This window comes from Heptranchias perlo, chromosome 33 (genome assembly GCF_035084215.1).
Source record: "Heptranchias perlo isolate sHepPer1 chromosome 33, sHepPer1.hap1, whole genome shotgun sequence".
Taxonomy (NCBI): domain Eukaryota; kingdom Metazoa; phylum Chordata; class Chondrichthyes; order Hexanchiformes; family Hexanchidae; genus Heptranchias; species Heptranchias perlo.
Window position 1 is genome coordinate 9742346 of NC_090357.1, and position 27120 is coordinate 9769465.

Here is a 27120-nt window from a genome sequence, read left to right on the forward strand (position 1 = left end):
GCAAATTTCTCCTTTTCAAGTGTTTATCTAATTAGTTGACAGTCATTTATCTTTGCAACCTAAAGCACTTTGCAGTTGGAGACACCCAGTGAAACTACTTCCCAAGAAAAGTTTTAGCACCTTCAGCAGTGCTGTACTGAGTTGCTAATGCTATGGGGCTGTCTTAGATGGTACAGATGCTGTATGATGCCTTCCAATGAGGTAAACATACATCAGACCAGTGTCTGAATGGGCAGAATTAGCATGCAAAACCTGTGTCTATTTATTGCACTCCATGGGTATTAAATTCTGCAATCCTCTGATTTTAGTCCAAATGTACACCAGAAATCTCATGTGCTTCGGAAATATAATTACATAATATTGTGGTGCATATTTGAACTGTAAAATCCATTTGTTTACAATGTGCAATAGGTAAAGCAGATTTATTTTTCATCTTGTTTCATAAATATATATGCACTGTTCAGGAAACCGATGGGAATTGAGTCCATTCCAAATAATGCCCATAACATCTCTTTTAGTTTAAGTATTTAGTGCTGCAACATCTGCTCCATTGAGTTTAAAAAAAATATATATGATAATAGCTCAGTCAGACTTGAGTAAAACAGGACTGGATGAATGGATGCAGCAGGATTGGCTTGCTGTGCAACTACATGTATAAGAAACATTTCTTTTTTTGAATGCCTAATTTTATTTGACCTTTACCCATTTTTGTTTGCCAATATTCACCCTTCATCTTTCCTGAAGGTATTGGCCCCTTGCCCACCATGGGCATCACAGCCAAGCTGGATTCTGTTGTCACTTGATGTCCAAGCACACATACTTCCAGCAGGATAGCAGGCACCCTGGTCATTTTTTTCTCTTCTCTCACAAGCTTGTGAGAGAAGAGAAAAAAATGTTTGTTTGTTGTTTTTTTTGGTGATTTGTATATTCTGAGACCTGGCAGGTAACACCTGTCTGTCTGCACACTGATTGCCTTGGCAACGGGCAGTTGAAAAAACTGTCTGTTATCACCAAGCATTGTTCTGTGAATTATAAATGCGACTTCATTTCGAGGATTTCATTTCCACATCGTTCACCTGAGGAAGGAGGTAGCCTCCGAAAGCTTGTGAATTTAAAATAAAATTGCTGGACTATAACTTGGTGTTGTAAAATTGTTTACAATTGTCAACCCCAGTCCATCACCGGCATCTCCACATCAAGCCCAAGGCTATTAAAGTTAACTTAGTGCATCTACCACTGGTCTGGCAGGTATCAGCTAACTCAATACAGATTGGGGTTTGAACCTGAGACCGTCCTGCTATTCATCCAGTTTTAAGAGCACTGTGGTTATTTGCAAAGTAATTATGAAAATGTCATCTAAACTGAAGTTTAAAAGAGGAACTACTAATACAATATTGCTAACCTTTTAAAGACTGCATCTATATTTTGCAGCTTTCAGATCATGTATATTTTTCTTTTCTAACAGATATCATTTTCTATAAATTTCTGTTTATTGAAATCCTCCTGACTGTTCTAAGGCTCCTCTTGCATTGGGTGCCACTTCCCAACCAAGAGGGCAGGCAGACAAATCACTAGCTTAGTGACCTATATGATGAGCCGTAGTGGTAGCAGGATGCAGACCCAGGCCCTGCTTTCCCAGCACAGTAGGTTTTTGTTCTCATCTAGGAAATGGGGGAATGGAAGTGAATGCCTATTTTTTTCCTTCTCCTCAATGAAAGAAGCAAACGATAGGAGCAAGTCTAGCCTTTGTATCCGTTCTAACAGCGAGCAAAATCTTGGGATTGTATTGTAGTTTTGGTTAGGGTTGATGTATGACAAGCAGAAACTTAAAAAAAGAAAAAAATATTTTTTGCTGCAAACCTCCTAGATCTTGAACTTCAGGACGCATTCCTGACTCATGGGGTTTTATAAATCGATGCCAATTAGCGTTTCCTTATGCCAGTGACTCAGATTTCCCATTGTAATTGATGAGTGAAGGTCTCCTGCATTAGAAAGGGTTAAACGTTTGTATTTGGTTCTGTAGCAAAACTTTATTGGCAGGAATTATGTGAAAACAATGCACTCAGATTATGATTTTTCCTGCTAGTTCTTGATCTTGCTAGGATCTTTTGCGAAACAATAAGCAATTAGATATTCAATCCTTTGGATTAAACCCAATTTTTCAAATGCGACATTAAACCAAGGCCCCATCTACCTGTTCAGTTGGAGGTTTGATATTCAATGGCACTACTGAAAGAAGAACAGGGAGTTCTCCTAGTGTCTTGGTCAATATTCCTCCTTCAGTCTACATGAGCAAAACAGATTAACCAGTCATTCATCTCATTGCTGTTTGTGGGATCTTGCTGTGTTCAAAATTGCTGCCGCGTTTGCTGACATTACACTTACTGTACTTAAAGGGAATTAATTGCCTGGAGTGCTTTGGGACGTTTCTGGGAGATGTGATAATGCATCATATTAATGCAAGACTTTTTCTTTAAATTTTGTTCCAAACACTAAGCGAAACAGCATTTTAGAATTTGGTGGAAAACTGGAGTCAAAAACCTTGTTGATAAAGTACAATATAGTCTGTTGCATCTGTCCATCTCAGATATTTTCCTTCTTGATGTTGAGATATTAAACACCTTAGGTTTTTTTTTGTAAATAGTATTCAAAGGCAGATTAACTCCTTGGGATATTTGGAATATGAAATTCAGAAGTTCAAAGTTTATAAGGCTTCAAAAAATAAAGAGTTTAACATTTGAAAACAATAACCTAACTACTTTTACATTTTGATACAAGAATGCTGATCTACAGTAGCTCTGAAAGTATTAAAATTAGGTTGTGCAGCATTTTAATAGCTTGAAGATCGCTGACATAAAATGAACTAAAGCTCTCAGTTTTCTACACTGTAAGTGCACGTTCAATTCAGATAACTATTTTTTTTTGGCACCAGTGTATATCTTTCAGATGTGAGTAATTTGCTTTGTCTTTTTTATGCTTGAAAAGCAAATGAAGCAGGCAGGATTTATGAAATATTTGTTAAAGGAAGTTTTGTTAAATTCAGCTTGTCAATTTTATTTTTAATGTTTGAAAAAACCCCATCGGTGTCAGAGGTTGCCTTCTAGACAGTGCCCACCCTCTCATCCTGTGGTGAACTGTCGTCATGACAACTCTGTCATACCTAATCCTCTCAAACATGACTGGTTGGCTGTTGAGCATGCTCAGTCTTTTCCCTCTCTTCTACTCTGTAGTCTGATACTCTCATCCTGTTTAAAATGAAGGTGACGGACTACACATACAGGATAAGAAGAAACTGCCTTCTATTGGTCTCGTAACAGTATTTTTCTGGAAAACAAGATCCTCTTTAGTTGGAGTCTGAATTTTTTCACAGGATCTTCTGCTTATTCTTGGAACACTAAATAAAATGATTGCCTGCTTAGCCAAAGGAAATTTGCTGGATGTTCTGCAGGAGGGATTCACAGAGGTAAATAATACTGAAAGTAATGACTGGGACATGTCGTGGCCCCGAGCAATCCAGTTAATCCAGTAACAGCTGTTTTGTGGAAAGCACATAGGGGATGCAGTGTGTTGCATGAAAATGTTCAGTATATGGGGCTGAAGAGGTCTTTTATCGTGAGCCGGAAAGCTTCTTGCTGTTACATGTTGTGTAGGGTTTCTGGGTTCTAATTATTTCGTGTTCCATATGGAGTTAATTAAGTGGACTATATTGCCTCTTAATGTGCAGAAGTTTAATCTTAAACCCATTCTACATGCATGAGTGTTTTACTGATCACAACTTTATGATAAGTGCAGTTTGCTTTATGTCATATTAGTATCAGATTTTCTGTGCAAATTAACCACCATATATTTCAGTAAATCTTTTCGTAGCATTCAAAACTAAGTGGCTTCAAAGAAGGGTTTGAGGATTTATGTTTGGGTCAGTCAAGGAATATTTAAAAGGAATTAATGTTTTTAGTTTGAAGTTAAAGATTTTTTTAAAAAAGCCAAATGATCAAGGTTGTTATGAACTCAAATCATTTATTGTATTTTTGTGCACAAATCAATTGATTTGCCTAAGTAAAGAAAGCTAATAGTTTGAATATTGTTTGAGAAACACAAAATGTGTTTTGTGCTGGTAGATGGCATAACTGTTATAACAACACAGCCCCCCAACGGAGGTAGGGAGAAATTATTTTATTACAGCTGCAGAAGAGTCTGTAGGGTTGGTGGACATGCCGGGCGCAGACACAAACCAAATTTATTTTAAATATTAAAAATATGTTTTAGTAAGATGAAATATTTGATGGCACAGTCACTGCAAAACTGCAACAAATTTTAATCTTTAAAAAAATATCTTTGCAATAGTGAACTCATTCCTGAAAAATAAAGCTTGGTGTGCTAATCATAGTGTGTACATAGCACAAAAACTACAATAGGGTTTTCTTTGTTTTGGGGCTGAGGGGGAGGGTCGGGTTGCTTTACCTAATGGCAGTTGCTTGTTGCTAATTTTGTCTTTGATTCAACTTGACCTGGTGGTGGTTCCATAGACTAATAACATCAGGTAAAGAATATCAGGCCAATAACGTCAGGTTTTGTAACATTAGATACAAAATCTTTATATATGAGTTTAATATTGGATGATAGTGAACCTCTGAGGCAAAAAAGGTTTGAATGAACAATGTGATATGAGTTTGTGTGTATATTTTTTAAATGAATTAGTTTAATTTTGGAATTTTATTACATTCAGAAGAATCCCTAAGGGTATTTGCAAAAGTTCAGATAATGTGCAGCCAAAACATCTCCTAAAACTATATTTTTAAACCACTTTACAAGTAAAAAGAAAGACTTGCATTTATATAGCCTTTCACAACCTCGGGACATCCCAAGGCGCTTTATAGCCAATGAAGCACTTTTGAAGCTTAGAAAACGCGGCAGCCAATTTTTGCACAGCTAGCTCCCACAAACAACAATGAAATAAATGACCAGATCATTTGTTTTAGGTGTTGGTTGAGGGATAAGTGTTGGCCAGTACACTGAAAGAACTCCCCTGCTCTTCTTCGAATAGTCTTGTGGGATCTTTAATGTCCACCTGAGAGGGCAGATGGGGCCTCGGATTAATGGCTCATCCAAAAGACGGCATCTCCAATGGTGCAGCACTCCCTCAGTACTGCACTGAACTGTCAGCCTGGGTTATGTGCTCAAGTCTCGAGTAGGACTTGAACCCACAACCTTCTGACTCACGGGCGAGAGTGCTACCACTGAGCCACAACCCCGATATTTACGAGGAGGGAGCGGGGGCATGTGTCAGCGACTGGGAATACTGGGAAGATGGAGGAGCTGCCAAATTTAATGGCAGGACCTCATTAGAATTTTTTTACTCCATTTTTTGGCCCTGCAGCCGGCCAGATTAAAAGCCTACTGTAGAAGGCCGAAGCAGGCGAACGCTGGGGATGGTGCCCGAGAGGGTCGGTGGAGGGGGGAATGAGATCGTGGGGGGGGGGGCGTCGGCAGATCCCGGGGTTGGGGGGTGGGGTTGGCTGAGCGCGGAGATGGAGAGATCATGGCAAAAGATGTGCTTGAGGGGCCGGCAAGAAGTACTCTTGCTCCTTCTGGCCCACAAGCAGTGCTGGAAAAGCCCTTATGTGCTGGATCCGGCAGTTCTCGCCTCCCTTCAGCTGCCGGGTTTCCCGAGCCCTGGGAAACCCGGCTCGCAGCAGTTAAATTTAAATCGCTGCCAAAATCTGAGGAACAAAGCCTCATTAATGTATCATAATTACGGACCCGCCTCTCCAGAGAGGGTTACTCAGCCGTCCCCCAACCTGGAAGTAGGCATGTTCGCGGCGGGTTGGGGCTGGGTTTCACAATTTTAACAATTTAACCACCTCCCCGCACCCCTCCCGACCCTCTCCAGTTACACCCTACAAGACTAAAATGTGCACAACTAGTAGTGAATAAAGTTACCATCAGCAATTTGGCTTTATATGTCTAAGAATTATTGCCATTCTATCTGTCACTACACCACTTTTGAATCACATGCTGGATAAACTAAGAGAAAGACATTCCTAGCCAAAAATTGCCTCGGGGCCTTTGACATGGGTGGAATTTTTATTTTTCCTCCTTCTTTTCAGGCTAGTAGTGATTAAACAGCAAAGCTTTTTAAATTGAAACCACATGCCACTTTGTGAGTTGTCTACTGATCTTTATGAATGTGTGGTGTAGATAAATACAAGCCAGGGATGTTTTAAAATAAATTAAATGTCTATATTCCAACACTGCAGCTTTAAAGAGTCCCATGTGAGCACATTGCGCAGAGTAAAAAAACTTGAAAGCAGTCATCATCCCAAAAGTTTCTTTCTTCAAAAGCAAAATTCTAGTTTAAAAACCACTGGGTATTATTGTTGCAAGCAGTTTTGTCAATCTGACCCCACCACTTTTTGTTTTTATACAGCAGTCAAAAGAACCCTATGTTATATATACAAAGAGAAAAAGAGACAGCAGTATATTGTTAAAATCACAAGCTCAATCCCCAGTCTGTGCTGAGTTAGTTGATCTTTGCTGGGGCAGTAGTAGGAATGCTGTAATTAGCCTCCAGGCCCCTGGAGTAGAATCATACAGCACAGAAGGAGGCCATTCGGGTCGTTGTGCCTGTGCCGACTCTTTGAAAGAACTATCCAATTGGTCCCACTCCCCTGCTCTTTACCCATAGTCCTGAACATTTTTCTTTTTCAAATCAATATCCAGTTCCCCTTTGAAGGTTGCTATTGAATTTGCTTCCACCACCCTTTCAGGCAGTGCATACCAGATCATAACAACTCACTGTGTAAAAAAATTTCTCCTCATCTTCCCTCTGGTTCTTTTGTCAAATATCTTAAATGTGTGTCCTCTGGTTACTGAGCCTCCTGCCAGTGGAAACAGTTTCTCCCTCAAAATTTTGAACACCTCTATTAAATCCCCTCTAAGCCTTTTTTGCTTGAAGGAAGACAATCTCAGCTTCTCCAGTCGCTACACATAAAGGAAGTCCCTCTTCCCTGGTACCATTCTAGTAAATCTCCTCTGCACCCTCTCCAGGGTCTTGACATTCTTCCTAGAGTGTGGTGCCCAGAATTGGACACAAGACTCCAGCTGAAGCCTAATCAGTGACTTACAAAGGTTTAGCATAACTTCTTTACTTTTGTACACTAGGACTCTAATTATAAAACCAAAGATCCCATCAGCTTTTTTAACTTTTCCTGCCATCTTCGGAGGTTTGTGTATGTGAACCCCCGGTCTCTTTGTTCCTACACCCCTTTAAAATTGTACCATTTAGTTTATATTGTCTCTGCTCATTCTTCCTTTCAAAATGCATCACTTGACACTGCATTAAATTTCATCTGCCACGTATCTGCCTATTTCACCAGTCTGTCTATGTCCCCCTGAAGTCTGTTACTATCCTCCTCATTGTTTACCACATTTCCAAGTTTTATGTCATCCGCAAACTTTGAAATTATGCCCCTAGACTAAAGAAAAGTATCAGCCGGGGTTTCTACTCCTAATTGCTATGATTCTCCCTGCCCTCAATGGCATGGTGGAATAGTTTGCTGGCCCTCAGGAGCACAGATGAAGAAAGATCACTTGGGTGAGGTACTGTAAGTCGGCTGATGTCTCTGGAGTTGTATCCCAGAAAGCGTAAGCACCTTTTGAGAAGTAGGGAGGAAAGGAAAAAATTTTAAAATCAATTAACACCAGTACTATCCACTGTGATGATCAAATTTCCTATACTCGGTGGAATTATGTTTCAGGAATGCAAAATGTAAAGGTTCCCATCACTAACCTACACTATTTGGCCCTGAGTTCCAGCCAGCCTCAGCTAGAATGCAGATCAGAGGTCTGAGTTTAGGCTAATGATGAAAACACAATGTTGAGGTGGAGATTCAGGAAAACCTAGACTTTTATAGCGATATTGCATGAGCCACTGAAATGTATGTAATGTCAACAGCCAAAGCAGATTCAAAGGAAACCAGTATAACCCTCAGATTTAGCAATAAGGAATGCCCTAATCTTGCTTTGTAACCCCAGAAGGCCCATTACTACAGCAGGATATCTGGTAGTGTAACATATTATTGCTTTATACTCTTGAATAATTAATTCGATGTCACAGATTTCAATATATTTGCTCCAAATAACGATCTTTTCCACAGTGAACACTGAGGTATTGTCTTTAATTCATTATTCAGTACTGGTAAATGATAAACACCTATTTGGCAAAAGTACTGAAACACTGCTTTACATTTAATTTGAGAGATACCAGGATACTGATCTGCAGTGTACTTTGTATTGTGTGGAATAGCTTGTACATATATGTTTCAAGAAAATGTCATAGAAATTATCCCTACCTCATCAGTTCATGACCAACTATTTGACCTCTGTAATTAATAACTGAGATATACTGCTACAGTTAGTGTAGGACGGTCGAGAATGGTTTATAAGAACATAAGAAATAGAAGCAGGAGTAGGCCATATGGCCCCTTGAGCCTGCTCCGCCACTCAATAGGATCATGGCTGATCTTCGACCTCAACTCCACTTTCCTGCTTGATCCCCATATCACTTGATTCCCTTAGAGTCCAAAAATCTATCGATCTTAGTCTTGAATATACTCAACGACTCGGATTCCACAGCCTTCTGGGGTATAGAATTCCAAAGATTCACCACCCTCTGAGTGAAGAAATTTCTCCTCATCTCAGTCCTAAATGGCTGACCCCTTATCCTGAGACTATGCCCCCTAGTTCTAAACTCTCCAGCCAGGAGAAACAGCCTCACAGCATCTATTCTGTCAAGCACTCTCGGAAAATTTTATGTTTCAATGAGATCACCTCTCATTCATTTAAACTCCAGAGAGTATAAGCTCATTCTACTCAATCTCTCCTCATGGGACAACCCTCTCATCCCAGGAAACAATCTAGTGAACCTTCGGTGCACCGCCTCTAAGACAAGTATATCCTTCCTTAGGTAAGGAGACCAAAACTGTACACAGTACTCCAGATGTGGTCGCACCAAAGTCCTGTATAATTGCAACAAGGCTTCCTTACTCTTGTACTCCGACCTCCTTGCAATAAAGGCCAACATACCATTTGCCTTCCTAATTGCTTGCTGTACCTGTATATTAACTTTCTGTGTTTCGTGTAGAGGGACACCCAAATCTCTCTGAACACCAACATTTAATAGTTTCTCACCATTTAAAAAATATCCTGTTTTTCTATTCTTCCTACCAAAGTGAATAACCTCACATTTCCCCACATTATACTCCATCTGCCACCTTCTTGCCCACCTACCCATCTATATGAAGAGGGCAGATGTCCTTACGAATTTGACGTAAGAACGTCTTTTTTTTTTGTCGGTTTGCCATCTGACCAGGCTGGCCCGATTGACAAGCTGGCCTCGGTTAGACGGGAGCAGAACAAGGAAGAGGACGTGAAAAGGTTAAGTCTTCAGGTAAGTCTTAGATTGTATAGATTGGGTGGACATGGGGGTTTCAGAGGGGGAGGGGAAGGTCAGGCATCGGAGGTCAGTCACCGGGGGAGTCAGTCGTCGGTGGGTCATGGGGGGGGGGGGCGATTGGGTGTCAGTCCTTGGGGAGGATCAGTCACCGAGAGGGTGCGGTCGGGATCGGGGGTCATCACTGGTGCCCGCGATCATTGCGGGGTGGGGTGGGGGGGGCGCTGCTGGTAGGCTTGTTGGGCCTGGGGGAAGCACTCCTGCTCCTTCGGGCCGACAAGCTGTGCCAGAAAGGCACTTACCTGTAGTTTCAGGCCCTCACGCAGCATGAAGGAGAAGGCCCGGGAATCATGGCCCCCAGTGGCTAAAATCGCAAACCTTTCAAAATGAAGGCCCTGCCTTCTTGAAAGTTTTTAGTGACCAGCCCGCCCCCTGAGAGCGGATTGGTCTGCCGTCCTTTGTCCCGCCCCGGTGAAAACTGGAAATGGGTGAGTTGGGGACGGGTCTGAAATTGTTGCAATTTTCAATGCCCCCCGTCCCCAACCCACCCATTTTTCACAATTAAAATCCTGCCATTTGTGTCCTCCTCACAGCCTACTTTCCCACCTAGCTTTGTATCGTCAGCAAACTTGGATACATTACACTCGGTCCCTTCATCTAAGTCATTAATATACATTGTAAATAGCTGAGGCCCAAGCACTGATCCTCCAGAAGGAGGCCATTCGACCCATTGTGTCTGTGCCGGACATTGTGTCCTTGCGGCACCCCACTAGTACAGCTTGCCAACCTGAAAATGACCCGTTTATTCCTACTTTGTTTTCTGTCCGTTAACCAATCTTCTATCCGTGCTAATATATTACCCTCAACCCCATGAGCCCTTATCTGTGTACAATCTTTTGTGTGGCATCTTATCGAATGCCTTTTGAAAATTCAAATATACTACATCCACTGGTTCCCCTGCTTGTTACATATCATAGAATCATAGAAGTTACAACATGGAAACAGGCCCTTCGGCCCAACATGTCCATGTCGCCCAGTTTATACCACTAAGCTAGTCCCAATTGCCTGCACTTGGCCCATATCCCTCTATACCCATCTTACCCACGTAACTGTCCAAATGCTTTTTAAAAGACAAAATTGTACCCGCCTCTACTACTGCCTCTGGCAGCTCGTTCCAGACACTCACCACCCTTTGAGTGAAAAAATTGCCCCTCTGGACCTTTTTGTATCTCTTCCCCTCTCACCTTAAATCTATGTCCCCTCGTTATAGACTCCCCTACCTTTGGGAAAAGATTTTGACTATCTACCTTATCTATGCCCCTCATTATTTTATAGACTTCTATAAGATCACCCCTTAACCTCCTACTCCTCAAAAAGCTCCAATAGATTTGTCAAACACTATTTCCTTTTCATAAAACCATGTTGACTCTGCTTAGAGTTGGTTTTGATTTATTATACAAGACTAAAATCAAAAAGAAACCTATATTTTAGAATAATTTATTTCCAACCATCTTTTTGTAATTACATGGTTTTACTCACCACATTTTTAATTTTAAAAAATGGCTGCCATCAAATCCTGACAAGTAAACTACACAGCTGAATAGTCACTTCATAATGAAAAACCAGGGATGTGTGACCATTGAAGTACAGCAATATTAGGAAAACTTGAGGACAGATTCTAATTGAGGGGGTTCAGTGTACTTTATGTATCCTACAGTCAAAGCCTTTAATGGGAACACCCAGAGGTGAGTAAAATGTTCAATTTCTGCATCAATTGTTGTTTAATGAGGAATGTGGGGTTGACTAGGGAGTGTAATAATGTTAGGCACTAACCTTACATCCCTGGGATCTGGATTCAAATACACCTCAGACTAATGTGATAAAAGTCTGCTCTACCTGTTGGCTATATGACATGTGTTTGGGCAGGCTAAATCCAGTTCCTTCTGGGCACTAATTTGGCATTACTTGGCACGAAATTGCAATCTCACTCAGAAAAGCGACATCACTTTACTGATTTTTTTAATTCATTCATGGGATCTGGGCATCATTGGCAAGGCCAGCATTTATTGCCCATCCCTAATTGCCCTTGAGAAGGTGGTGGTGAGCCGCCGCCTTGAACCGCTGCAGTCTGTGTGGTGAAGGTTCTCCCACAGTTCTGTTTGGTAGGAAGTTCAGGATTTTGACCCAGCGACGATGAAGGAATGGCGATATATTTCTAAGTCGGGATGGTGTGTGACTTGGAGGGGAACGTGCAGGTGGTGTTGTTCCCATGTGCCCTGCTGCCCTTGTCCTTCTAGGTGGTAGAGGTTGCGGGTTTGGGAGGTGCTGTTGAAGAAGCTTTGGCGAGTTGCTGCAGTGCATCCTGTGGATGGTACACACTGCAGCCACAGTGCACCGGTGGTGAAGGGAGTGAATGTTTAGGGTGGTGGATGGGGTGCCAATCAAGCGGGCTGCTTTGTCCTGGATGGTGTCAAGCTTCTTGAGTTTTGTTGGAGCTGCACTCATCCAGGCAAGTGGAGAGTATTCCATCACAGTCCTGACTTGTGCCTTGTAGATGGTGGAAAGGCTTTGGGGAGTCAGGAGGTGACTCAGAACACTTGCCGCAGAATACCCAGCCTCTGACCTGCTCTTGTAGCCATAGTATTTATGTGGCTGGTCCAGTTAAGTTTCTGGTCAATGGTGACCCTCAGGATGTTGATGGTGGGGGATTCGGCGATGGTAATGCTGTTGAATGTCAAGGGGAGGTGTTTAGACACTCTCTTGTTGGAGGTGGACAATGCCTGGCACTTGTCTGGCGCGAATGTTGCTTGCCACTTATCAGCCCAAGCTTGGATGTTGTCCAGATCTTGCTGCATGCCGGCACAGACTGCTTCATTATCTGAGGGGTTGTGAATGGAACTGAACACTGTGCAATCATCAGCGAACATCCCCATTTCTGACATTATGATGGAGGGAAGGTCATTGATGAAGCATCTGAAGATGGTTGGGCCTAAGAGACTGCCCTGAGGAACTCCTGCAGCTATAGTGGTTATGTTACTGGACTAGTAATCCAGAGGCCTAGACCAATATTCTGGAGTCATGAGTTCAAATTCTGCCACGGCAGCTGGGGAATTTAAATTCAATTAATTAAATAAAATCTGGAATAAAAAAATACTAGTATCAGTAATGGTGGCCATGAAACTACTGGATTGTCGTAAAAACCCATCTGGTTCACTAATATCCTTTAGGGAAGGAAACCTGCCGTCCTTACCCAGTCTGGCCTATATGTGACTCCAGACCCACACCAATGTGGTTGATTCTTAATCGACTTCTGAAATGGCCTAGCAAGCCAATCAGTTGTACAATCTCGCTACAGAAAGTCACAATAAGAATAAAACCGGACGGACCACCCGGCATCGGACCACTAGGCACCGGACACGACAAAGGGAAACCAAGTCCAGTCGACCCTGCAAAGTCCTCTTCACTAATATCTGGGGACTTGTGCCAAAATTGGGAGAGCTAGCCCACAGACTAGTCAAGCAACAGCCTAACATAGCCATACTCACAGAATCGTACCTTTCAGCCAACGTCCCAGACTCTTCCATCACCATCTCTGGGTATGTCCTGTCCCACCGGCAGGACAGACCGACCAGAGGTGGCAGTACAGTGATATGCAGTCAGGAGGAAGTGGCCCTGGGAGTCCTCAACATTGACTCCGGACCCCATGAAATCTCATGCATCAGGTCAAACATGGGCAAGGAAACCTCCAGCTGATTACCACCTACCGCCCTCCCTCAGCTGATGAATCAGTCCTCCTCCATGTTGAGCACCACTTGGAGGAAGCACTGAGGGTAGCAAGGGCACAGAATGTACTCTGGGTGGGGGACTTCAATGTCCATCACCAAAAGTGGCTTGGTAGCACCACTACTGACCGAGCTGGCCGAGTCCTGAAGGACATAGCTGCCAGTCTGGGCCTGTGGCAGGTGGTGAGCGAACCAACACGAGGGGAAAAACCTACTTGACCTCGTCCTCCATCTACCCGTTGTAGATGCATCTGTTCATGACAGTATTGGTAGGAGTGACCATCGCACAGTCCCATCTTCACACTGAGGACACCATCCAACGTGTTGTGTGGCACTACCACCGTGCTAAATGGGATAGATTCAGAACAGATCTAGCAGCTCAAAACTGGACATCCATGAGGCACTGTGGGCCATCAGCAGCAGCAGAATTGTATTCCAGCACAATCTGTAACCTCATGGCCCGGCATACTTCTCACTCTACCATTACCAACAAGCCAGGGGATCGATCCTGGTTCAGTGAGGAGTGTAGAAAAGCATGCCAGGAACAGCACCAGGCCAACCTGGTGAAGCTACAACACAGGACTACATGCATGGCTAAACACCGGAAGCAACATGCTATAGACAGATCTAAGCGATTCCACAACCAACAGTGAATGATGGTGGACAATTAAACAACTAACGGAAGGAGGAGGCTCCGCGAACATCCTCATCCTCGATGATGGCAGAGTCCAGCATGTGAGTGCAAAAGACAAGGCTGAAGCATTTGCAACCATCTTTAGCCAGAAGTGCCGATTGGATGATCCATCTCGGCCTCCTCCTGATATCCCCACCATTACAGAAGCCAGTCTTCAAACAATTTGATTCACTCCACATGATCTCAAGAAACGGCTGAATGCATTGGATACAGCAAAGGCTATGGGCCCCGACAACACCCTGACTGTGGTTCCGCCAGGACCACTCTGCTCCAGACCTCATTACAGCCTTGGTCCAAACATGGACAAAAGAGCTGATTTCCAGTGGTGAGTGAGAGTGACTGCCCTTGACATCAAGGCAGCATTTGACCGAATGTGGCACCAAGGAGCCCTAGTAAAATTGAAGTCAATGGGAATCAGGGGGAAAACTCTCCAGTGGCTGGAGTCATACCTAGTAGGAGATGTTCTTCAGGGACTGGAGCTAAAGCAATTTATTGGTACAAAGTAGAGAGAGGTTTATTTTGCAACCAGCCATATTGTACTTGGCCTGGGAATGCTTCGTGCTGACACTGTGTTCCTGAAATGGAAAAGTGATCCATTTCCTAGTGCTGATATACCTCATCTTGAGCTCTAAATTCTGGATTCTTTTTAAAAAAGAGAAAGTTTAGTGTACCGGATTGCCAGATGTCGTAAAGGAAGGTAGCTGAACACTTATCGGATTGCCTCAATCATCTTGTCGCCGTCTTTTATGCTTAACAACTGCTTTTTAATGGACATGAAATCTTGTTGGGCTGTGCCATTGGTATTCTTCAATCAGTTGTTCTGAGGTATATGATAACAGCCAATGGTTACTTTTTCTTTTTTTTTCCATGTGGGGGAGGTGTTGAGTGGAGGCCTCCTTTGCACAGTGAAGATGGATGGGATTGTGAGAGGTCAAACTGACACAGCTGTGCCTCTGCTCTACCTTTTAATAACACCAGTTAACAACAGCTTCAAAACAGACATCTTGTACAGAAGCACGAGAGACCGCTTCAGTAATATCATGAATATTCTGTGGCCAGCAGGCCCGGTTTGTGACAATATAGCAGAATTTTGTGACATATATGCAGAATGTGTATGTAAACTATTGCTGTTATTCTTCAGGTTAAACATCACAAACAGCGAAATAATACGTTTGATCCTGGCTCTATGACACTGGCTCTATTTTACAACCGCATAATAATAATGCAATAATATTTTTTAAAATGAGTATGCAGTTGTATAAATAATGTCACATCTAATGTATAAGTTGCATTTTCATGCCTTTTTTTTGAAATCCTCTCAAGATTGAGAGTGGCTTTTGCATTAGTGTGGACTGTAGGTCTTCTGAATGTCAGTTACTGTCCTGACTGAATGGCACGTGAATTAAAGGATAGAATTGGACCTTGGGATTCAAATGTTTACACATTGCTCTCACTTTCTATCATGCTCTATAATGCCAGGTTCAATTTTATCCATGCTACTTGATCATCAACTATTAACTGCATGCATTGCATCCTGATTGTCCATTATTTTGTCACTTTATTTTTAGTAAAGGTTACATTTGTTTTAAAAATGAAAAGTGCAGACTAAAGTTCAGATTTTACATTTTAGGTAAAAATGCATTTGGAATTAAATTTTCTTTTTGCTGAGAATCAACATTAACAGTAGTTCCACTTGATAAGCTATAGTGTAGGACATAGATGAACATCATAATGGACCATTTTTCTGAAAATGATTATCAGCTAGTTCCTTCTAAACCACAAATGTTCCACTCTCTGGTTTCCGAATGTGATGTGAGAGGCTTACATGACCTGTGAACTTTATAACCAGTGAGAAATGATCAGTGAAATGGACAGATGGGCATTGTAAGAAGCTTTCAGTGTGTTGTATTAATTCCTTTTTTGTTTTGCAGTATAAAATCTCTCCAGTTTCCCCCTTGCTTTCCCTCCCCCATAAGGTCTCACAGGGCCATGAACCTTCTGTGTAAAATGAACTTATCTTGGACAACTAGGAGACGCACGATTAGGGTTGCCAACTCTGGTTGGATGTATTCCTGGAGCTTTCATCACATGACCTCCCACTGCCAACTGCCCAACCCAGTAAAACAGCCTTTAAAAAAAATCCCCAATATTTTTATAACTAATAAACAAAAGTGTTAAAAAAATGACAAAAACACACAATGTTTTTTTATTGCCGCAATGATTTTTCTCCCTGGTTTGCTCGCAGCAGCATGCAGGAGATTAATCTTTAATTTGTGGAGACTGCAGGGGAATCCTAGGGGGTTGGCAACCCAAAGCACGATAGCAGCCTTGAGACAGTACTTCCGATTTTCCTCTTTTCCAGTAAACAACAAAGGTCCAAAATTTCCTTTTTAACAAAAAAGGGAAGAATATCATGCTTTCCCTTGCTGCATGCTGAAGCTGAACCTAGCCGTGTGCAATCTCAGTGTCCTGTTTAACTGAAACTGAGCTAAAAACCCCACACTCTAGCCATCACAAGATCACCTATTTCCACTTCTGCAACATCACCTGCTTCCGAACCTACCTCACCCATATTGATGCTGAATCCCTTATCTACACCTTTTTCACCTCCAGGTTTGACTACTCCATTGCTTTTGTCACTCGTCTATGATCAGTATAAAAAATAATGCTGTAGAATGACTGCAAATGCATTTCAGAATTAAAAAAAAGGCTGCACAATGTGTACATTGATGTATTTTAATGTAAAGCAATACTAGTTTTATTGAGTGCAAGGCAAGAAGGCCAAATGGAAAGGAGTACAGTTTACTACAGAATTTCCCATTCATCATCTTCAGTTACATAACTCGGTGCAGTTTGGCACATACTGAAACAAAGAATCCTTTTCAAGAAGGAAAGAAAGAAAGACCAATCCTCTTGACACCCTGTTACTTCTTAATCCCTGCTCCTTCTGCTCTAATATTCACTCCTCTTTTAGCCACCACACCTCTACCCTAACCTACTCTCCTCGTAGATCCCTTTGTCTGTCCCTCCTTTCAAAAATCTCATCAAAACTCCTATTTTGACCATCCCCTTACACCCTCCCAACTTTATCTATTTTCCCTCCTGGTTAGCTTCCACTGTTTTTCCTCCTCAATGTCAAGCTCATTGATGTGTCCTCCTGTACGTGAAGAGTGGTATGGAAATGTCAAGTTGTCTTTGAATGATGTTTATATTTGTATTGAGGATAGACATGGTAGCCAGGTGCTTTGCAAAGGCTCGAAATAGCACTGAAAAGGAAGCCTATGATACAAGAATAAGGCCAGTTGTCCGAAGTTGTGTTACATAAGGAAGACAGCAATGACATATGACTAATCGTTCCTTCCAACAGAGCACCATTCACAATTACAGACTATCCCCAATTTATCAAGTGTCCTGAAGAAGAAAAATCAGAAGTAAAACATCGAAGATATGCCTATAAAACTTCTCCCTGACCCTTAAAGTTTAAACTAGCAAAATCTCCAGGATATATATCTGACATTACTATCTACATTATTCAACCATGAGCAGTTGCATTCCATAGATGACATTTCAATGTTCCCTGAAGCACCGGAACCACAGTGCTCCCAATGGTATTTAATCATCTGTGCCTGTAATTATTCTCATAACCTTCAATCCTGTTCTTAACCAACTATTCACCCAGTTCTTTTTTAAAAAAATACTATTCCTCCAGTTTTCTTTCTTTTTTGCCTCTTCTGAAAGCATTGACTTTTACTGAGGTTTTGTTTCATAGGCACTGGCAGTCCCCTGGGATCTCAACCCAGCGCTCAATTTTCATGTTTGAACCTAGATCATGATTACCAGCAGGCTATTTAACTGCAGAGGCTTAACGGCTGAGCTTGAGTATGTTTCCACCAGGTGTTAATAATCAGGAGTGAGAACCCTGGCTGACTTTTTTTCACCACCTCAAGGGTGCTGAGTCTAATTGTTGTAAACAATTTTACAACACCAAGTTATAGTCCAACAATTTTTATTTGAAATCTACAAGCTTTCGAAAGCTTGTAGATTTCAAATAAAAATTGTTGGACTATAACTTGGTGTTGTAAAATTGTTTACAATTGTCAACCCCAGTCCATCACCGGCATCTCCACATCGAGTCTAATTGTAGTGCCCTAACTGCTAATTTGTCTCCTGATGGTGCTAGATTTGTCTTGCTAGGGTACCATTCCACAGGCACCAACAGCCCCTCCAATAACCTAATCAGGTGGTCATTGTTCATGTGTAAGCCTGTTCAGTGAGCGCTAGTAGGCTATTTGACTGTGTGGGCATCACATCTTGCGGGCATCCTCTTTTCACCTGATGTACCTACACAAGCACTTTCCAGCAGGATGACTACCAGGAGAGGGAACCCTGCTTGATTTTCCCCCTGCCTAGTGCTGAGACCAATAGTAGTTTCCCAGCTGCTACCCTGACTGAGATCAGCTAACTCACCACAGACCTGAACCTGGGTCCTTCTGGTCTGTATGGCTTAATGTTATTTTGCCCACGTACCTTTATCCACTAAGCCATTAGGGGAGCTTCAAGCACATAGTTAATGAATGAGCCCAAAATAATTTTTTTTAAGAATTCCACGAGGCATGTGGTTAACTTGCTTTATAAATGTGCCAGATGTGATTTTAAAATAACAGTTGTTGGGGAACGAGCAATGCTGATACAAAGCAAAAAAATAATGGGAACAGTTTATTTTGTACTGTACAGTATCTGAAATTAATTAAAAAGTAACTGAGAGACACTTCTGTGGGTATAATCGTGTGCATTCAAAACAACAACTTGCATTTATATTGTGCCTTTAATGTAGAAAAACGTCCCATAGCAGAAAAACTTCACAGAGGTGTAATCAGAAAAAAATGGATGTCAAGACAAAGAAGACGATATTTGGAACGGTGAAACTTTGCCAAAGAAATGGGCTTTAAAAGACGAGAGGGAGATGGAGAGGCAGAGTAGTTTAGGAAGGGAATTCCAGAGCCTAGAAGGTCGAAGGCATTGAAGTAAAGGGAGGGGGCATGCACAAAATGTTTGTTAAATGAATGGTGAGTTCAGTGGCATGTTGTAGGGCTAGAGCAAGTTACAGAGATAGGGAAGGAGAGGCAATGAAAACATTTAAACACGAGGATCAGCATTTTTAATTGGAGGACTGAGAGCCAATCTTGCTCACTATAGATGGTTCCTGTAAATATGGTACATACAGAACAGTAACGACAAGCTTAGTGTACATTAGTGAAAATCAATCCCAATATTGATTAAAACAGTAACAGAAGTCATTGGATTTCAAAAGAAACAGACTGTGCTCAGTAAACCTAAGATCAGCCAGACTGCCCTAATAGTGCAGTTTAGTATGAATGGTGCTTCTATTGTGTTTCTCTTTGAGGCCCTGGGCAGGGGGGTGCTCCCATCTGGTCAGTCATATAGTGGGGGATTTGGGGAGGGGGGGGGGGGATGTGAACGAGGGTGCAGCTGTGTTAGGCTCTCACTTAGCCTGCATTTTTCACAGTTGCCAAGCTGGAATGACTCGAGGAATGTTGGCAGCTGTCAAATGTAGTAAGTTGCACTCAAAACACACTATTCATTCATGAGCAATGCAATGTCAGTGCTATGAAAGCCCATTTCAAAATGTTTCTCATACAGCACTCACATTTTTACTGCAAGGACATTTGTTGGTCTTTTCAGAACAATGGGTAGCTGGATCACTGTTTCATCTGGAATATAATATTAAGACTCATTCAGTAATGCTGTGTCATCTAGGCCTAATTGACAACAGCTACGTATGAGGAGTGTGCATTCACTAACCTGTTACAGTATATGATATAAAGTTTACAGTATAATATACAAAGTGAATAGGTTATTTTATATTTTAGTCCTAATACTGAAAAGAGCAACTTCATTTTGTCAAAGATTACTATTGAAATTGTGGAACAGCTCTTAGTAATGAATGAAACTTTTTGTGCAGATTTTTCTTTATTACAGGATTGCTAATGATTAAAGTTTATATCTACATTTTTCATTGCCAGCGTGACACACACGTATGAACGTTATGAGCTTATGGGCTGTCTTTTGTAACCTTATCAAAGTAAATCACTACTAATCAGCACTCCAGCAAATTGAAAGCAATCTACTACTCAATCATCAATGTTTTCCATAATTTGAGTCTATAATCTTCAATATGTGAATGATTCTCCTCACCAATGTGTAATTAGTTAAGTAAAAGTTTTCATAATGCTGTTGCATTTTGTTACTCGGAATAGAGATGGATTTTAAAAAACCTATTACAATTTCTAATACTAGCCAATTGGAAAATCTGTTGATCAAATCTGAAGTTCATCACATCCTCTAATATATATATTGGTCCTCTAACATTTTACTTTTTAAAACACTTTTTATTTATCTCTGAGAAGTGATTAACTGGGGGGAATAAACTTTAACACATTGGGCCAGATTTAGCAGATGGTGACTTGATTCCATTTATTTGAAAGGATGAAATGAAAATGATTGTATCAGAAAATAAAATGTTTAAAAATCTTTTTAACCACCATTTTGTTTGGATTTGAGGGATGAGAATGTAGTAGAGAAAAAAAGAGCATTGAAGTGAGGAGAACAAAGAAAAAAAGATTTAAACCTAAACGTTAGAGAAAATGAGGGATGAGAATGGACCCGGATTGCAGTTTCACAGTGGATATTTTGGTTGTGAATGCAAGTGGAACAAGCAAAGTTTTCAAGCTACTTTCCACCTCCGGACTTACTTTTCTACGACAGAGAAAACGTGCAGTAATGGTTTTGGATGAATGGTTTAACTCTTGAGGCATGTGTAAGTCAATGATAATAGAAATGTAAAATTGTAGTTAATTGCTTTTGGGAAACAAACTTTTAGCCAGGGAACATTTAGTAAAGCAGGGATGACGAGAGGCTAAATGATGCCAAGTATAAGATTTTTCTGAAAAATAATGTTGAGTGCCTGCATTTCAACCTGTGGGTTACATACACCCTATGTTATTGGGTTATCAATTCTCTAATGTAATTATCCAGTTAATGTTGAAATTTATAAATGTGGCTCATATGAAAAATAAAGCACTACTCAAACTACAGGACGAGTGTTATAAACTGAGTTTTGTATAAAATGGAAGTTAAGACTATCTCTTGTGAACTTAATGTTTAGATTGACATATTGAATTTGTTAATTGTGGTACTTTGTTTTTCTCTATTCCTTTAGTTAGTGATTTTGATTTTCTACGTCGGTGTCAGCCTTAGCTCAGTGACGACTCTATTGCCTCTGAGCCAGAAGGTCGTGGATTTAAGCCCCACTCCAGAAACATAGGCACATAATCTAGGCTTGACACTGCAGTGCAGTAATGAAGGAGAGCTGCACTGCTGGAGCTGCTGCCTTTTGGATGAGATTTTAAACCCTCTCAGGTGGGTGTAAAAGATCTCATGGCACTATTTGAAAAGGAACTGGGGTGTTCTCCAGGTGTCCTGGCCAACATTCATCCTTCATCAACATCACCAAAAAACCCAGATTATCTGGTCATTTCATTGATGTTTGTGGGGCCTTGCCATGTGCAAATTGGCTGCCGTGTTTGCCTACAGTACAACAGGGTACTGCACTCCAAAAGTAAATAGTTGGATTTGACATGCTTTGGGATATCGAGGGTGTGAAAGCTGCTATATAAATGCAAGAACTTTCTATATAATCAGTGCCTAAAATTACTCCTTTCGTTGCCATAGGCTAAATGGCTTACAGTAACATGAAGTTCTGTATGTTATAGGTTTTCTCCAGAACTCCTTAACTTCTAGCCAACAAAATTTTAGGCATATACAGTTGAGGGTATATTTTGTGGTCAGAAGCAATTTTAAATGTAATATGTTTGAATTAGTTTAGTAGGGCTCAAAATTGGTACTGACTAAATCCAAGACCAATACAGTGAAAGTCAGAGTGGAAACGGTTCAATTTGACCTCACCACTTTAAGACAGGAAGTGTCTTGTGCAGGCTTCTTGCAAACACCCTTTAACAAAGCCCTTTGTACATAAAGTGCAGTCAGTTTTCAGTTTCCGTTATTACTTGAGAGCTCGTGTGTGGTAATTTTGTGTCAATTACTGATCTTTCTGTCTGTTGGTTGTACAGGATGAATTTGGATCTCTGGTGTAAACAGTCTTATTGATAGGATTCTTAAAGTGTGCGTCAGCTGTGGCAATTTATAATGATTCAATCTAACTTTTCCCTTCCATCAGAACAGTGATCTGTTTTTGTTGTGCTAATTTTATTTTTAAAAAGCCAGTCATTAAAAAGCCCTGTGTTTTATACAATCTTCAAAAAACAGTACCAATGGTAAAACTCCCCAGATCACCTTTTCTGCCTGAAGAATTACCTCCCAGATAATATTGTAACCGGGAATGCTGTCTCTTGTATGCAAAAGTTAAAATGCAAGGTTAACTGACATTTGCTGAACTAGAGATGCTGGAGCATATGTCAGGCTATGAAGAATCATCACACTTCTTGCCAACTTGTACTGGCTTTCCATCTGCAGTACATCGATTTCAAAATCCCGTTCCTTGTTCACAAATCCCTCTGTGACCTTGTTCCACCCTACGACCGTAATCTCCTGCAGACCTATGTCCTAAGGGGCGGAGCCTCCACGCACCCCTTACAAGGCAAATTGGCTGCCGTGTTTTCTACATTACAACAGTGACTACACTTTAAAAGCACTTCATTGGCTGTAAAGCGCTATATAAATACTAGTCTTTTTCTTTCTTTCACTGCCATAGTAGTGTTGTATGCATTGTTGACTGTTCCTGCAGGTCTTCATGGACCAGGTGCAACACCTTGGTCACAGTCTTCCTCCTGAGTCCAAGCTTTATCAGGCACTGTTCCTCCATCAAGTCTGGATAGATGAAATGCATTGCAGTACATCCACTACCGGGATAGAATATTCTCCCATGCCCTTTGCCTTCCCTCTGCTCCTACTCCTGCCGCACTAAAAAATAATAGTATACTCTAGTACCCCATTTATCATTGTTAGAATTGGGTAGAAAGTAACCAGTTGATAACAAAGCCTACTCCAATTAACTTAAATGTATGGTCAGCTTGGTCATTTACTTTACTTGCTGTACAACTTCTGTTGGTTTAGTAATTTGTCTTCATTAGTGGAATATATTGAAGTGTCGGTATTGATGTCTATAGAACACTGGCTGCTGTGATTGGACTAAGCGTCCACTGGGAGTAGATCTCTGGCCCCACAAACAATAGCAAAAATGCTATTGCAAGTTCATGATTCAATGTGCCGCAGGCTTTTAAGATTTTCATGACTATTTTTCTTTAAAGAGCGATATATATACTTCCGTTGATTTTTTTTTTCCATTTTCTGCAAATTATACGGGCTTTGATGAATTATTGCAGATGACAGTGTATGGCAGCTAATTAATGTAAAAAGCCTAAATGTGGAGCACCACTGGGTTAATAATGGCTATGTTTTCTTCTGATGTTGATTTAGCCTCCTAACACTGTATGCTGTGGAGCTTCTGCGAACCTTTATCCCGGTTGCCACCGTTTTTTGTACTTTTATTTACTTTTTACTATATGTTTTGTGAACTTCGTACTCATGAAGCCACAGGATGTTAGTATTGGGGAACAAGAGTTCTTGATATTTTGCATTAAAGTAAATCTTCCCACATGGAAGTGGATTGAAACTACACAAACCCATTTCATTTAGTACTCCTACCACCAGCAGGGAGAGTTTTCTTTTTCATCCCATTAATTTATACCCAAAGTGAAAGGATTGTGTATTAAATGACTGTACCACCCACTCCTGCAGGATTGTAATCAGGGTCATTTTTTACTGGCAGCCATGGCCCCACAGAGTTGTTGCTTTTTTGCCTTTCCAGAGAGGCACATTTCTCTGTAACTCTGAAATGACCACTTCCTTTGCACAGTTTGAAATTACTTGCTTTCTTTGCGCAGAAAGGAGCAAGTCTTTGGCTTGGTGGTAGTATTCCATTCTCTGAGGCAGAAGGTGCAGGGTTCAAACTCTACTCCAGACAGCCTCGGCGAATGGAGGCTGAAGCTTCAGCTCTGAATTCTGGGTTGACATCCAACGGGATACTCGAGTCCGTTGGGTGGCCCCCTCATCATATGGGTTGTGGGAGCCCATAAATCCCTCCTATTATACAGGACCAACCACCCTCTCGGCTGGTATAAAGATGATTACGGCCACAAAAGGAGCATTCACGTCATGGCCTGTCAGACTGTTAATCAGCCTGCAAATTCTTCCACTACTTCAAACTCTTCTCGCCAAGGGAAGAGTGTAAAGATTCGAAAACTATAACCAATTGAAAATTTTTTGGAAGAATCCCGTCCATTCCTCAGTCATGCAAAAGATAGCTATGAAAATATTAATCTAAAATTATGGTCATTTTTAGTTGTTGGTATTCCTTTAGATTACAGTCAGAAATTAAATTTCTAATTATTGTACCACAGCAACAGCTGCAGTCGTACGTGGTATGGGTTAACTCCCAGTTAAAGAAAAAGCCTGGATTGAATCCCGTACAAGACTTGCGGCAAGATCTGCGGGATGGAGTGGCACTGATCCATCTTGTGGAAATTGTAGGTTAGTATATGTAAGTTATACACACGAGTGTCTGATATTGGGATTTGGTAAAGAACACATTTTAGTTCTTCCCTCTCTTCCCTATGTTATGATATTTTTTAGCTATATTGTTTCTTTTTTTTGCGTTGGGACTTATAGACAGAAGAGAAGTTTTCTTCCTTTTACTGCTGTCTTTATTTTGTGAAGGGGGAAAGGAAGGAATTGGAGTCAGAGTCAAGAGTAAAGGGTTAAAAGGATACAGAATAACTATCTCTTTTTAGTGCAAGAATATTGTGTGTGGGTAGCTTGGTGGCATCATATATTGGGTACCATAGTATGGGAGGGAGGGAATGCAGGATCAAAATCTTTTGTGCAAGTAAATTGCTAATTTCATGTGTGCTCCTGTCAAGGCATTGAGTAAAGACCAGGTACCTCCTCCTGGACAGTGAGTTGGGAAGAATCCAAATTAGAATGACATTGATTGAGGTCTAGGAACAAACAGTGCAGGATATGCATGGCTTAGGAGATCAGTGAGTGGTAGGAAGAGAAACACTGTGGTAGATGTACTTAAAAACCTTTAAAGAAAAGGTTGGTTTTCTCATGTAGATTTGACTTGAAGGATAGTTTAATATTAAGCTAATGAGAGAGGCTAATTTTAGGGTTAATACTTCATGCAAAATGTGACTGCAGCACATATCAAGATGTGGAGATTAGACATCTATGAAATAAAATTGCACTTTAAAATGATTATTTAGGGAAAATAACAGAACAGACATGATGGTGACTTTTGTTGCTGTGAATAGCACTCTACTGACATCTTTTAAGACAGCGGGCAGTGACTTATCTTTTGTTTGAACAGAAGGTTGGAACAGCTGGTTATGTCAGAAGCTTGAAGCCTGAAACATTTTCCAATATAGTGGGAAAGCATAGATCCATACTTGTTTTTCCAAAATCATAAATACTAATAATGTAAGAGTTATATTTTCTCTAATCAGTTGTTTTCTTTTGCTCTCTCATGAAGCCGGTGAGCAACTCGGTGATATTTACTTCAACCCCAGCAGCCATCAGGAAATGAAAGACAATGTGGAGAAAGTGTTGCAGTTCGTAGCCTCCAAAAAGATCCGTATGCACCAGACCTCGGCTCGAGGTGAGTCTACAACAACAACCACCTGCATTTATAAAGTCCCAAAGTGCTTCACAGAGGCGTGGTCAGACAAAACATATGCTGAGCCAAAGATGATTATAGGAGTTGGGGTAACCAAAAGCTTGGTCAAAGAACCGGATTTTAAGGAGGAGAGGGAGATGGAGAGTAGGTAAGGAATTCCAAAGCATGGGGCCTAGACAGCTGAAGCCATGGCCAATCATGGTGGGGCGAAGGGAGTGGTGATGCCCAAGTGGCTAGACTCAGGAATGGAGAGCTTGGAGGGGAGGGGGTGGTTATAAGACTGAAGGAGGTTACAGACAGAGGGAGGGGCAAGGCCATGAAGGGATTAGAATTTTAAATTGGAGGCGCGGGGGAACCGAGAGCCAATGTAAGTCAGCAAGGACAGGGATGATGGGTAAGCAGGACCTGGTGTGGGATAGGATGGAGGCAGCAAAGTTTTGGATGAGATGAGGTTCACAGAGGATTGGAAGGGGGCACGAGCGGCAGCCGGCAGATCAGTTAGGCCGCATGTAGACATGGTTTTCCTGAATGCTGACGATCTGCTGCCAGCTGTGTTCAGGGCAACCCAATTTTGCACAGGGGGTTTCAAACAGGCGTTAGACCCTTTGCATATGCAAATAAGGGGCCTAACGCCAGTTTCAGGCGCTGGCCCTGGACGCCTTTTTTTTGGCCTACACCAATATAGTGGGCGGCACACTTCTGGCTCATGATGGGCTCACGCTTCCTGCCTGCCATATTGGAGGTTTAGGCGCCCGTTTAGCGCCAGAAAAACGGGCGCGGTGCCATTGAATTTTTAGATCAGGAAGTTATTGGAAAGATAGGCACAGATTTGGGAGGTGACAACACGTTCAAGAGCTTTGGAGAGGAAAGGGAAGTTTTCAAGGACAGAGGGGTTGGGGTGGAGTTTTAGAGGAGGGTGATCATGGCGGTTTTGAAAGGGTGGAGGACAGTACTTGAGGAGAGGGAACCATTTACAATGACAGCTAGCATGGGGGCCAAGAAGGGAAGTTGGGTGGTCAGCAATTTAGTTGGAATGAGGTCAGGGGAGCAGGAGGTGGGTCTCATGGATAAGATAAGCTCGGAGATAGGAGGGATGGAAACACAAAATGTGATCCCCACAACATTGGTGGAAACTCCAAAATCCCATGTAAGAAAAACAGAATTTGACTTATTCAAATCACCCTAAAGCAGTGACTCTGCTAATGCCAAACAGCTCCATAAGGCATCGCTATAAGATATTTGGGGCATCAGCCCACTCATCATTTTCCAGATGAAAGCGGAGAGTGTGTACAAATACAGTCAGTTAGCTTGTTCAAAGTGCTTTACTTAAGCAGCATAGTGGGAAACATGTTAGTGCTGCAGCATACTCAGACATGGAGTGATAAGGATGTGGATTCATAATCACAATTGCTGAAGTGGG

General features: G+C 41.5%; 1 protein-coding gene across 3 annotated transcripts in view; it reads left to right on the top strand.

The window, feature by feature from the left end:
• The window catches only part of LOC137301471 (dixin-like), a 113716-nt gene that overhangs the window by 24679 nt on the left and 61917 nt on the right, over positions 1-27120 (top strand). For 2 of the 3 annotated variants that reach the window (XM_067970977.1, XM_067970979.1), the window contains exons 1-3: positions 3239-3463; positions 24427-24556; positions 25557-25682. In XM_067970977.1, coding sequence (XP_067827078.1) covers positions 3404-3463; positions 24427-24556; positions 25557-25682 — 316 coding nt within the window. In that variant the 5' untranslated portion in view covers positions 3239-3403. Of the gene's footprint in view, positions 1-3238; positions 3464-24426; positions 24557-25556; positions 25683-27120 lie in introns of those variants that run through there. The other variant, XM_067970978.1, reaches the window with a different exon arrangement.